This window comes from Vanellus vanellus (genome assembly GCF_965231255.1).
Source record: "Vanellus vanellus genome assembly, chromosome: 22".
Taxonomy (NCBI): Eukaryota; Metazoa; Chordata; class Aves; order Charadriiformes; family Charadriidae; genus Vanellus; species Vanellus vanellus.
In genome coordinates this window covers 7,085,149-7,095,980 of record NC_138927.1, presented here as the reverse complement: position 1 = coordinate 7,095,980, position 10,832 = coordinate 7,085,149, and the positions used below count along the sequence as shown (strand labels likewise).

The 10,832-nt window shown below is 67.6% G+C and overlaps 1 protein-coding gene across 1 annotated transcript; it reads left to right on the top strand.

Annotated features, from left to right (window-relative positions):
- Nucleotides 1–2,287: 2,287 nt before the first annotated feature.
- Nucleotides 2,288–9,056, top strand: DLGAP3 (DLG associated protein 3; the record flags this gene model as incomplete). Its single annotated transcript, XM_082494008.1, has 10 exons — nucleotides 2,288–3,307; nucleotides 4,322–4,527; nucleotides 4,976–5,090; nucleotides 5,229–5,463; nucleotides 5,939–6,279; nucleotides 6,407–6,492; nucleotides 7,151–7,575; nucleotides 7,907–7,998; nucleotides 8,193–8,336; nucleotides 8,838–9,056. 10 exons carry the CDS (start codon nucleotides 2,288–2,290, stop codon nucleotides 9,054–9,056), a joined length of 2,883 nt encoding a protein of 960 aa, XP_082350134.1.
- Nucleotides 9,057–10,832: the final 1,776 nt, after the last annotated feature.

Here is a 10,832-nt window from a genome sequence, read left to right as displayed (position 1 = left end):
GGTGGTAATTACCCTGGTGTTAAATGGCACAAAATTCAGCCGGGCTGGGTTTTTCCCCCCTTTTTTGAGTCTGCGGTTCGGTGTCGCAAATCCCCTCCTTCCCGAGGGCTGCGCGGTGTGACTGCCGTCAGCGCGACACAGCTCCGGCTCTCGGCCGCAGCCGTCTGCCCCTGAGCCGCGCTCCGGCCGGCTCCCCCCGCCCCGCACGGCAGCCTCCTGCCTGCGCTGCCCACCCCGGACCGGGCAGAGGAGTGGGCTCGGCGACTTCTCCTGCCCTCTGCGTGTGGCCATCCCCGCCGGGACATGGGGACGGGGACCCTCGGCCACGCTGCCTGTGCTGGGACCTACAGGATCTCTCCCGACCCCTTCCGCATCCCCAGGGTGCCCGTGGGGGGGATTGGCTGGTCCCTGGCCGGGGCGCAGGCGCCTGCGTGGCTTCAGCGAGCCGGTGCTGGCCGGGACCTGGCATCCTTCACCATGGCGTGTCCCCATCCTCTGCCATGGCGTGTCCCCATCCTCTGCCATGGTGTGTCCCCGTCCTCTGTCCCATCCCACTGTCCCGTCACTGCCTGCGGCTGCGGGAGAGCTGCGGCGCTGCCTCGCCGGTGCGGCGGCGGAGCCCAGCTTTGTTTAATTCCTCCACCAGCTGAGCACAAAAGCCCGCCGGGCTGGTGGTGACGGGCTGCTCAGCTATTTTGACTCCTTCTTCCTGCCGCTGCGGCAATATTTGGATCAGCTGAGAGCTTCCCTCCCCGAGCAGGAGATGATAGCTCAGCCCGTAGAGGCAGAGCTGGGGCTGGGAGCCTGTCTGTCCATCTGTCCATCCGTCCTGCTGCTGACGGCCAGCTCGGTCCCGGGGCAGCGGAGGCAGCCCCTTCCCACACTGCTGTGCTCGCTCCTCTTAGCAGCTCTCCCGGGAGGGGAGAGGCATTTCTTTTTGTAACAGGCTGCAGCATCCTTCGGTTCAGATGCGGCAATTAGGGAGCCTCGTTAGAGCAGGAGCCCGATTGCGAGGGCGGGGGCAGAGGCACAGGACGGAGCCATCCACCCTTGAAACCGGGAAGGCGGCGGCAGCTTATTAGGGCAGACGCGTTCCCCGGGCGCTGCCGCGGCCCCGTCTGCTGCTCGCCGCCGACGCTCGCCTTGCCGCCCGCCCCCGCGCCCCTCGGGGGCCTCCAGCCCCACTCCGCTCCCGGCGCTCCTCAGGCACGCGGTGCCTCCGTCCCCCCGCATCCTCCCGGCATCCCTCGTTTCCAATCCCCATCGGTCCATCGGACCCCGTGTACCGCGGGGACCGTCCCACGGTCACCTTTCCCTGCAGACAGTCTTGGAGACGGGCTGCCGGCAGCACCCTGCCTAAGTATGATAACAGGAGCATTAATGATGCCTGTTAATTAGCCAAGCTACACTGGAGAATAAGTGATTTCCTCATTTACAGTCATACCAAAGGCAGAGCCTTTGAGGGACCGTAAGGAAGACAAACCTCTGCGGGTGTGCGCAGCCCCACTGCTCCGGCGTCCCGGCAGCCGGCGCGGGGCTCAGCCCGGCTCGATGCCGTCCGTCCTCCTGCATCCACCTGGGGCTGCCCCGCACGCAGCGCAGCCGCCTCCGCTCCCTGGCTCTCCGCCCGTGGGGGCCGGTGGGGCTGTGGGGGGCAGTGGGAGGGTGGGATGGCCACTCGTGGGTCTCCATCCGTGGCTGGGCGCGGCGGCCGGGGCTGCGTGAGGAGGATGGGCTGGATGGAGACATCAGAGCGCGGCCCCCCCGCGCCCCGCGGCAGCTCATTAGCGGCTCTGTGAATCGCAACGGCTGAAAAACTCAGCCAGAACCGTTTTCCTAATGGAGAAACACTTCATAATATTTGGTGTCGGAGAAGAAAACAAGTTTGTGATGATGGCAGCGTGTCCTCCCTCGCCGTCTGCAGGCCCTGCGCTGCCTGCATCGCTGCCGGCGGCGCCTTCTCCTTCCCGTTCCACCCTTCTGCTGCCCTCTCCGAGCAGCCGAGACGGGGGGACCCTGGGTGCCCAGCCCCGGTGACGTGCCCCCCTTATCCCGTGGGGAACCATGTTTCTGGCACCCCAGCCTGGCTTCGCAGGGTCTCAGCTGGGGCCGAATCCTGCCCTGGGAGCTTCCCACCACCCTGTCGGTTCCTGTGGGATGGCCCCAACGTTTTGCTAGCAGGAGGGCACGGAGGGGAGCGTGACGCCATGCCTGTCCCTGTCCCCACAGGTGAGCCCGCAGGGACAACCCTGCAGGATGCCGAGGCTACGGGGAGGGTGCTGACACCATGAAGGGCTACCATGGGGAGCGTAGCCAGGCACAACCCTCCTCCGGCCACCGCTGCCGCTGCATCCCAGAGGACTGCGAGCATCCCGCCGACTACATCCAGCACGGTCCCGAGGGCCGGCCGCCGTACCTCCTCAGCCCCAGCGAGCCGTGTTCCTTGGAGCATCCCTACTGCCCGGTGCGGAGCCCTGGTGCGGCCAGTGAGTGCCCGGGCGGGCCCCTGAGCGAGCCGCCCTCCGCCAGCGCCAGCAGCACCTTCCCGAGGATGCACCACGCGCAGCAGCCCTACGACTCCTGCGACGAATGCATGGCGACCGCCCACCCCGCCAGCAAGATCAACCGCCTGCCCCCCACGCTGCTGGACCAGTTCGAGAAGCAGCTGCCGCTGCACCACGACGGCTTCCACACGCTGCAGTACCCGCGGGCCGGCGGCGCCGAGCCCCGCAGCGAGAGCCCCAGTCGCATCCGCCACCTCGTCCACTCCGTCCAGAAGCTCTTCGCCAAGTCCCACTCCCTGGAGGCGCCGGCCAAGCGGGACTATAACGGCACCAAGATGGACGGCCGCGGGGACGGCTACCACCACCACCACCACCACCACCACCATCACCACCACCAGTCCCGCCATGGCAAGCGCAGCAAGAGCAAGGACCGCAAGGTGGACTCCCGGCACCGGTCCAAGATGATGGGCTGGTGGAGCTCCGACGACAACCTGGACAGCGACAGCAGCTACATGGTGTCCGGCCGGCACGCCGCCGACCAGGGCACCCAGTACTGCGTGGACGCTCCCGAAAGTGCCTTCAGAGACTTGACCTTGAAGAGTCTAAAGGGCGGCGGGGAAGGAAAATGCCTGGCCTGTGCCGGCATGTCCATGTCTCTGGACGGCCAGACGCTCAAGAGGAGTGCCTGGCACACCATGACCGTCAGCCAGGCCCGCGAAGCCTACCCCAGCGCCGGCGGCACCGAGAAGACCTTGATGCTGCAGGAGGCAAAGGCCAAAGACCGAGCGTACCAGTACCTGCAGGTGAGGGGCCAGGCAGGGCGGGGGGCTGCCACCTCGGGGACTGCAGCCGGCGATGCTGTGGGGCGAGCCGGGGCTGACACCCTCCATCCCGGCAGCCCGGGGCGGCGCGGAGATGCTCCAGCTCCGCTCCACGTCCCCAATGCTTGCACCCTGTCCCCGGTATCCCACGCCGGTCCCCGCTGTCCCCTCGCCGGCAGTGCGAAGCCCCATCTGCCGCCTCCTGCCCCGGCGCCCGCTGGATTTGGGGTCAGACCAGCTCTGTTGGCTCTGGGCTGCCGGTGGCCCCGCGCCTGCTCCCTCCTCACGGCTTTTATCCCGCTGGTGCCTGGCCGGGTGCCATAGCCTGCCACATCACCGACCCTTCTAGGTCACCCCCCTTCCAATTAAAAACTAATTAACTCTTCTCTCCCTTTCCCGGGGGAAGGAGACAGGCAGCGGTAATGCCGTGCTGGCGGGGGGCGGGGGGTGGCCGGGCCCCCACTCTGCCACCAGCAGGGGCATCGGGGCAGAGTGACAGCCCCGCCGCCCTCCCCATGGGGCCCGGGGGACGCCGTCCCACCGCCACCGCTCAGTAAGGACCCCGTGGTGCCGGCGTCAGTGGCGCGTGGTGGGACTGGCAGCCGCTACGTCAGCCGGGCGGCCGCGCTGGCATGGGTGGGATTTGGCCCAGCGGTGCCTGCCGGGGGGGCTGCGAGGTGGGAGCGGCTGCGCTGCCCCGTGTTTTGGGAACGGCTCTGCACGGGGCACGGGGAGCTGCGGCTGTTAGGAGTCAGCTCTCAATGATTTAGGGTCTTTCCCAGGGGGGTCAGGGCCCCCAGGGTCTGTCCCTGCAGCCCCGGGGTGCCGTGGGGAGGGCAGGGGAGCCATGGCGCCGCATGCACACCAGGGTTTGGGCCGTGCGCGCACGCCTGGCTGCGGCTGGCATGTGCCACATGGCAGCCACAGGGCTCGGCTCCGCGTCCCGGCCGCGGGACCCCGGCCACTGCGTCCTCCCACGCTTGCCTCCTGCCCCAGGTGCCGCAGGACGAGTGGAGCGGGTACCCAGCGGTGGGCAAGGACGGGGAGATCCCCTGCCGGCGGATGCGCAGCGGCAGCTACATCAAGGCCATGGGCGATGAGGACAGCGCCGACTCGGAGGCCAGCGCCAAAGTGTTGCCCAGGGCGGCCACGCGGCGAGACAGCTACCGCCGCTCCTCCAGCGCCGACCAGGCCAGGACCAAGTAAGGGCTGTCGCCTTCCAGCCCTGTCTCGGCCCCGCGGGCGGCAGCGGCGCTGTGGGCTGGGGCTCCCTGGGAGCTGTAGCTGCCCTTGGCGGGCACCAGGGGGGACGTGGCTGCGCTGGGCTTTGGGGGGGGACGGGACCTGCTGCTGCAGCTATGAGCAAAGGTTGGGGAGGAGAGGCGTGTACAAAAGGAGAAGACTGTGATGTGACCCAGTCCTGGTGGGTGACAGGCTGGCTCCTCGTCCCTGGCCCTGCTGCGTACCCCTCCAGTGGTCCTCCACCACTGGGGGACAGGTCTGTACCCCCAGGATGGTGTTTTGGGGCAGTTAGGAGTGGGGACAGCGGTAGTGGCCGGTGGGAGCATCGCTGCGGCTGCGTTTCCGAATGCTCTGCTTGAATGTGTTGCTTTTGGTGTGATCCCTTCTATTCCCACTGTCTCTCATTAGGTTTGCAAGTAGGCACTATTCTGATTCATATATCTGTAACTGTCCCAGCTGCTGCACGCCACCGCGAATGCTCCCGCGGGGACAGGGCTACGGGCGTTCCTTCACCACCGGCCAGGTAGGCTCCCATGTCACGGGTGCCGTGGGGCAGGTTGGAGCAGGGTAGGGGGTGGCGGATGCTCCTCTGAGCATCTCCTGCCCCGCTCGTCCTCGGCTCCATCTTGCTGCCCCCAGCCTCACCCACCGCTCTCCCCAGATCAACGATGAGCTCAACCACCAGTTTGAGGCCGTCTGCGAGTCGGTTTTCGGCGAGGTGGAGTCGCAGGCTGTGGAGGCGCTGGACCTGCCCGGCTGCTTCCGCATGCGGAGCCACAGCTACCTGCGGGCCATCCAGGCGGGCTGCTCCCAGGACGACGACTGCCTCTCGCTCTTCTCCATGTCGGCCCCCGCCGGGCCGCCCATCACCAGCAGCATCCTGAAGCCCAGCACCTGTGAGTCCCCGGGGGGTGGGGGGAGCTTGGCCGCGCGAGGGACCCCTGCGTCTCCCTGCCTGCTTGCCCAGGCACCCACCAAGGGCCGTGCTGCCCCTGCCCTGCCCCCGGCCCCGTGCAGCCCCCGGCACAGGACAAGAGCATCCTGCCGGTGGCTCGTCCCTGGCCAGAGGGCTGCTCTGTGCCCCCAGCACCCGTCCGCCGTTCCCTCCCTCCCTCCATTTCTTTCCCCCTGCTTGTTTCCCCATCTCTGCCCCTCGCTGGGTGCTGCAGCAGTGTGGGCGGCGTGGGTCTGGGGTGGTTTCCAGTCTCTTTCTGGGGCTGAATTGGCCAAAGAGCCCCTCTGAGCTCCAGCCTGGATCTCGGGCAGCCGAGGTGCAAACCCCTGTTCCCCCGGGGCCCCCGTTCGCGGCGGGAAATGAGCAAGTGTCTGTGTTTTCACGCGCCTTTTCATCCTGCGCCTCTCCCACAACAGCCTTCAGTTACAGAAAAGCTCCACCTCCCATCCCTCCAGGAACCAAAGCCAAACCCCTCATCTCCGTCACGGCGCAGAGCAGCACCGAGTCCACCCATGACAGCTACCTGCCCGGCGAGGTCGCCCGCAGCCCCGCCTGGTCCAAAGACACCGCGGCCCGTTGCAACTCAGCCGAGAGCTTGGAGAGCTCCAAGGTGACGACTGTGACCCTCGACCTGCCCCCGGTCCAGCCCCGCGGCGCTCCGAAGCCCTCCACACTCATCATCAAGGCCATCCCCGGCCGGGAGGAGCTGAGGAGCTTGGCTCGGCAGCGCAAGTGGCGCCCCTCCATTGGCGTCCAGGTGGGCTTCGCTCCTCCCTGCGGGCTCCGAGCCGGCTCTGAGCCTGCCCCAGTAGCGCGGGCGATGCTGAGCCGCCATGCTGCATCTTGGGGCCACCCTCCAGCGCTCTCCCTCTGCCCCTCGGCAGGTTGAGGCCATCTCTGACTCGGATACGGAGAGCCGGAGCCAGAGGGAGTTCCATTCCATCGGGGTGCAGGTGGAGGAGGACAAAAGGTACGGCGTGGCCGGGCTGGGCTGAGACCTGTCACGCTCGCTGCGCTGGGGGATTGGGTTCCCCTGGCGCTCCCTGAGCTGCCCTGCAGCATCTTCTCCCTCTCTCCGCTGGCTGAGGCCCCCAGAGCTCAGCACCATCCCCATCCCAGGCCAGATGCCCCCACCTGGGGCAGGGTCTGCCTTCCCTTTGCCCTCGCACCTCGCTGCTGCAAGCGGACTGCCCGGGGAAGGGGCTCCCCCGCTCCCGCCCTGTGCTGGGCTCTCCTCCGCCAGCGCCCAGCCCTGCGCTTTGATCCCGGCCCCGGCACAGATGAAACCTTTGGGCTTTTCTGCAGCTAAACATGTCGTTTTGACCGGGGTGGGAGCGCTGCGTGCTGGGACCTGCACAGCCTGCAGGAGAGGAGCTCCGGCAACGTGCCCACGCAGCCCCGGTGCACGCTCCTCTCCATCCTCGGTCCAGCGCTGGTAGCCATGGAAACGGGCTAAGAGCAGAGGGAATGAGGGACCGGCAGGTTGCGGCTGCTCAGGGCTGTCCCCGCGGCCCCGAATGCTCCAAAATCCAGACCGGCATCCCCAGCCCCATCCTGCCTGCGGGCATCCCTCACCCTGCCCCTGCCCGCCACGGTCCCCGGTCCCCATGCGCTCTCCCTCTCTGCAGGCGAGCACGCTTCAAGCGCTCCAACAGCGTGACGGCAGGCGTGCAGGCGGACCTGGAGCTGGAGGGCTTCACCGGCCTGGCTGTGGCCACCGAGGACAAAGCCCTGCAGTTTGGGCGCCCCTTCCAGCGGCACTCCTCAGAGCCCGAGTCCGGCCGGCAGTACGCGGTGTACAAGACGGTGCACACGCAGGGGCAGTGGGCGTACCGGGAGGACTATCAGCTGCAGTACGACACGGTGGAGGTGCCCCGGCGGGATGCCTGGATGGAGCGGGGCTCCCGCAGCCTCCCCGACTCCGGCCGTGCCTCCCCCTGCCACCGCGACGGGGAATGGTTCATCAAACTGCTGCAGGCGGAGGTGGAGAAGATGGAGGGCTGGTGCCAGCAGATGGAGAGGGAGGCCGAGGATTACGACCTGCCGGAGGAGAGTGAGTTGGGGGCTTTGCGGGGTTGGCAGGGACGGGGGGTTCTGTAGAGCTGGGGGGGCACAGCCCCGGTCCTGCACTGCTCCCACCTTGGGACCACCTTGGAGCATCTCCCCTGCCAAGGCTGAAGAAGTTGGGTGGGGGCAAGAAACAGCAGGAAACTCTCTGGCACTAGTGGGGTCTGGAGGAGGGAGGAGATGCCACATGGGCTGGGGGGGTTCTGAGCTGCCCAGGCTGCCCCTCTGCCCCCAGGGGGGTGCAGGTCCCTGCCCCGCAGGGGGAAGAGGCTCTGTGCCCCATGGGAGCACTGACCGTCTGCTCTCCCCCCCGCCAGTCCTGGAGAAGATCCGGAGTGCCGTGGGCAGCGCCCAGCTCCTCATGTCCCAGAAGGTGCAGCAGTTTTACCGCCTCTGCCAGCAGAACATGGTGAGTGCCGGCAGCGGTGCTGCGGGGTCGGCCATGGCAGGCGGAGGGGCTCATAGGTGATGGAAAAGGGACTTTGTAATGCCACGGGGGAGAGCTGGACAGAGAGCCCCCCAGAAGCGTGGGGGTGGGATGGCCGCGTGGGCAGCAGAGCCGATGTCTCACAGGCGGATGTGGATGACACTCTGTCCCCACAGGATCCCAACGCGTTCCCCGTGCCCACCTTCCAAGACCTGGCCGGCTTCTGGGACCTCCTGCAGCTCTCCATTGAGGACGTCAGCATGAAGTTCGCGGAGCTCCAGCAGCTCAAGGCCAACGGGTGGAAGATCGTGGAGCCCAAGGTAAGGGCAGGGCTCTGCCGCTGGCGTTTGTCCCCTGTCACCTCTCCCTCCCTCCTCCTCCCCAAGCGCATCTGCGCCCAAACCGCTGCTGCCGGGCTGTCGCCAGTCACTGCTTTTAGCAAACACTTGAAAAACAGAGTTGGAAAAAAACGAGGCTATAAGAAGGGGCTGTTCCCCCGCTGTGGTCTCGCCGCTGGCTCGCCGGGTGTTTTGGGCAGCGCTGCCTGCAAAGGGCCGGGCAGGTCTCGGCATGGGCAGGGGCAGCGTGCCGGGGGTGCCTTCGCGCCCGTGCAGACAGACAGAGAGACGCGCAGCACTGCCTTGCGACTTGGTGCGGTGCAGGAGGGGCACGGGGCCGTCTCACCGGGGCTTTGGCTTTGCCACCTACGGCAGCACCGCGCACGTCCCACACACCGGCTGGCCATGCCAAGCCCACCCAGATGCCTGTTCCCCAGAGGTCCCATCCCCACGCCCACCCTGAAGCCCCCGTTGTCTGTGCAGGAGGAGAAGAAGGTGCCTCCCCCGATACCAAAGAAGCCGCCGCGCTCCAAGGTGCACCCGGTGAAGGAGCGCTCCCTGGACTCGGTGGACCGGCAGCGGCAGGAGGCCCGCAAGCGGCTCCTGGCAGCCAAGCGGGCTGCCTCCTTCCGCCAGAGCTCGGCCACCGAGAGCGCGGACAGCATCGAGATCTACATCCCCGAGGCGCAGACCCGGCTGTGACCGCAGCCTCCGCTTTTCTACTCGGACTGGACGGCGCGGCCGTAGCTCACTGTGATGGGGGGCCGCGGGGACACCCTGGGGCAGCTCTTGGCCCCACTCACAGCTTCTCTCTTTTCTATCTTAGACCTTTCGTGGATCCGACGGCGGGTGAACACAAGCCCGGTTCTGCCCCATCCCCTTGCCCCCCGCCCGCATGCCCCTGCCAGCCTCTCCTGGGGTCCGGGGCTCTCCCTCCCTCCCTCCCTCTGCCCTCCCTGGGGCCGTGTCCCAGCTCTCTGTCCCCTTCCCATCCCCCCAGCCCCTCTGCACCCCCCACTAGCCTGCGTCCTGACCGAAAGAGAGGTGACCCTCGGCCCCCGGCCCTGCCGGGCTGGAGGGGAGGGGGCTGCAGGCAGGCCCCCCCGCCTTTCTGTACTCAGTGCAATCCCCCAGCGCGCAGCGGGGACGGACCCCCCAGCCCCTGCCCGGCCAGAGACCCCCCAGTCCTGCACCCCGGCCCGGCCGGCACGAGGCTTTGGGACACGGCAGGGACAAGAGGCTCCCGCACGATGCCCCCGCCTGCCTCCGGCTTGGGTGCCGCGGGGGACCCAGGCTCCTTCCCCTATATACATATATAAATATAACCTGAGGAATAAACCAGAAACTACTCGTGACCAGCGCTGTGTTCTGGCTGGTGGGACGGACCAGAGCAGCAGAACCCCCCGGTCACGGCGAGCCGCCCCGCTTCCCTCGCACAGAGCATCGCGACGCGCTTCTCCCCTTCCCGCTCAGCCCTCCTTCCCCGTCAGTCTGTCCCTCCATCCCTCCGTCCTTCCCTCCTGCCAGCCTGGAGTCCGGGAGCACCTCTGCAGCGTGGCACTAGCCGGGGACGGGGGATACGGTCCCCCCATGCCTTGCTGATGGTGGAAGCTGTTTCCCCGGTGTGTGAGCGAGGCAGTAGTGGTGGGGAGACCTGCTCACAGCCCGTTTGCACCGGTGGTGCCGGGGGCCGTGGCAGCTCTGCCCTGGGCACCAGCGGGTGGGACAGGAGCGTGGACATGACCAGCAGCTGCCCCTTGAGTGCGGGGCTGCTAGAGATCGCCCCGGGGGTCACGCCTTCTCCCCAAGCTCCTGGTGCCCCGCGGGGATGGGAGACCCCAGGATGGGGCTGTTGTGTGCCTGGTGCCCTGTGGGGCCAGGGGACACCCTGGGATGCCACTGGTCCCAGCTCCCCCATCGCTGTGCTCAGACCCGGGAGCAGGGTGGGGGGTCCCCAAAGGTCCCCTCCAGGGCGAGCGGTGTGAGGAGGCTGCATCTGCCCCTTCCCTGTCCCCATCCCCTTTCCAAGCATCCTGTCCCCCCCGGTGTCCCTTTTGGTGGCAGAAGCAGGGAGGACCCCATCCCTGTCCCCCACCATGCCAGCAGCCCCAAGCAGCATCACCAGCCCAAGCAGGGTCAGTGGGTGCCAGGTAGCTCCTGAAATCCGGGGCCAAACCTCGCCCAAGACCCTTGGGCAGGGCAGTGGGATTGGAGGCGGCTGGTGGGGGGCCCATCTCGTGCCCCCCATGTAGCAGGGGGGGCTGGAGGCGAGCAGGGGGATGCCTCGCTGGGGGTCCCTCGCTCCAGGGGGTCTGTCGGTGCTAAACACCTCCGGGACGGCAGCGCCCTCTCAGCCACCCAAAGCCCTTTCCCACCCCGCTCCCCCCCACACCCCGGATTTAGGGACGTGCCTGGGAAGGGCCCCCCGGCCCCCACCCTGGCCAGTGCCGTGCAGTGACCGTGACACGTGGCTCCCTT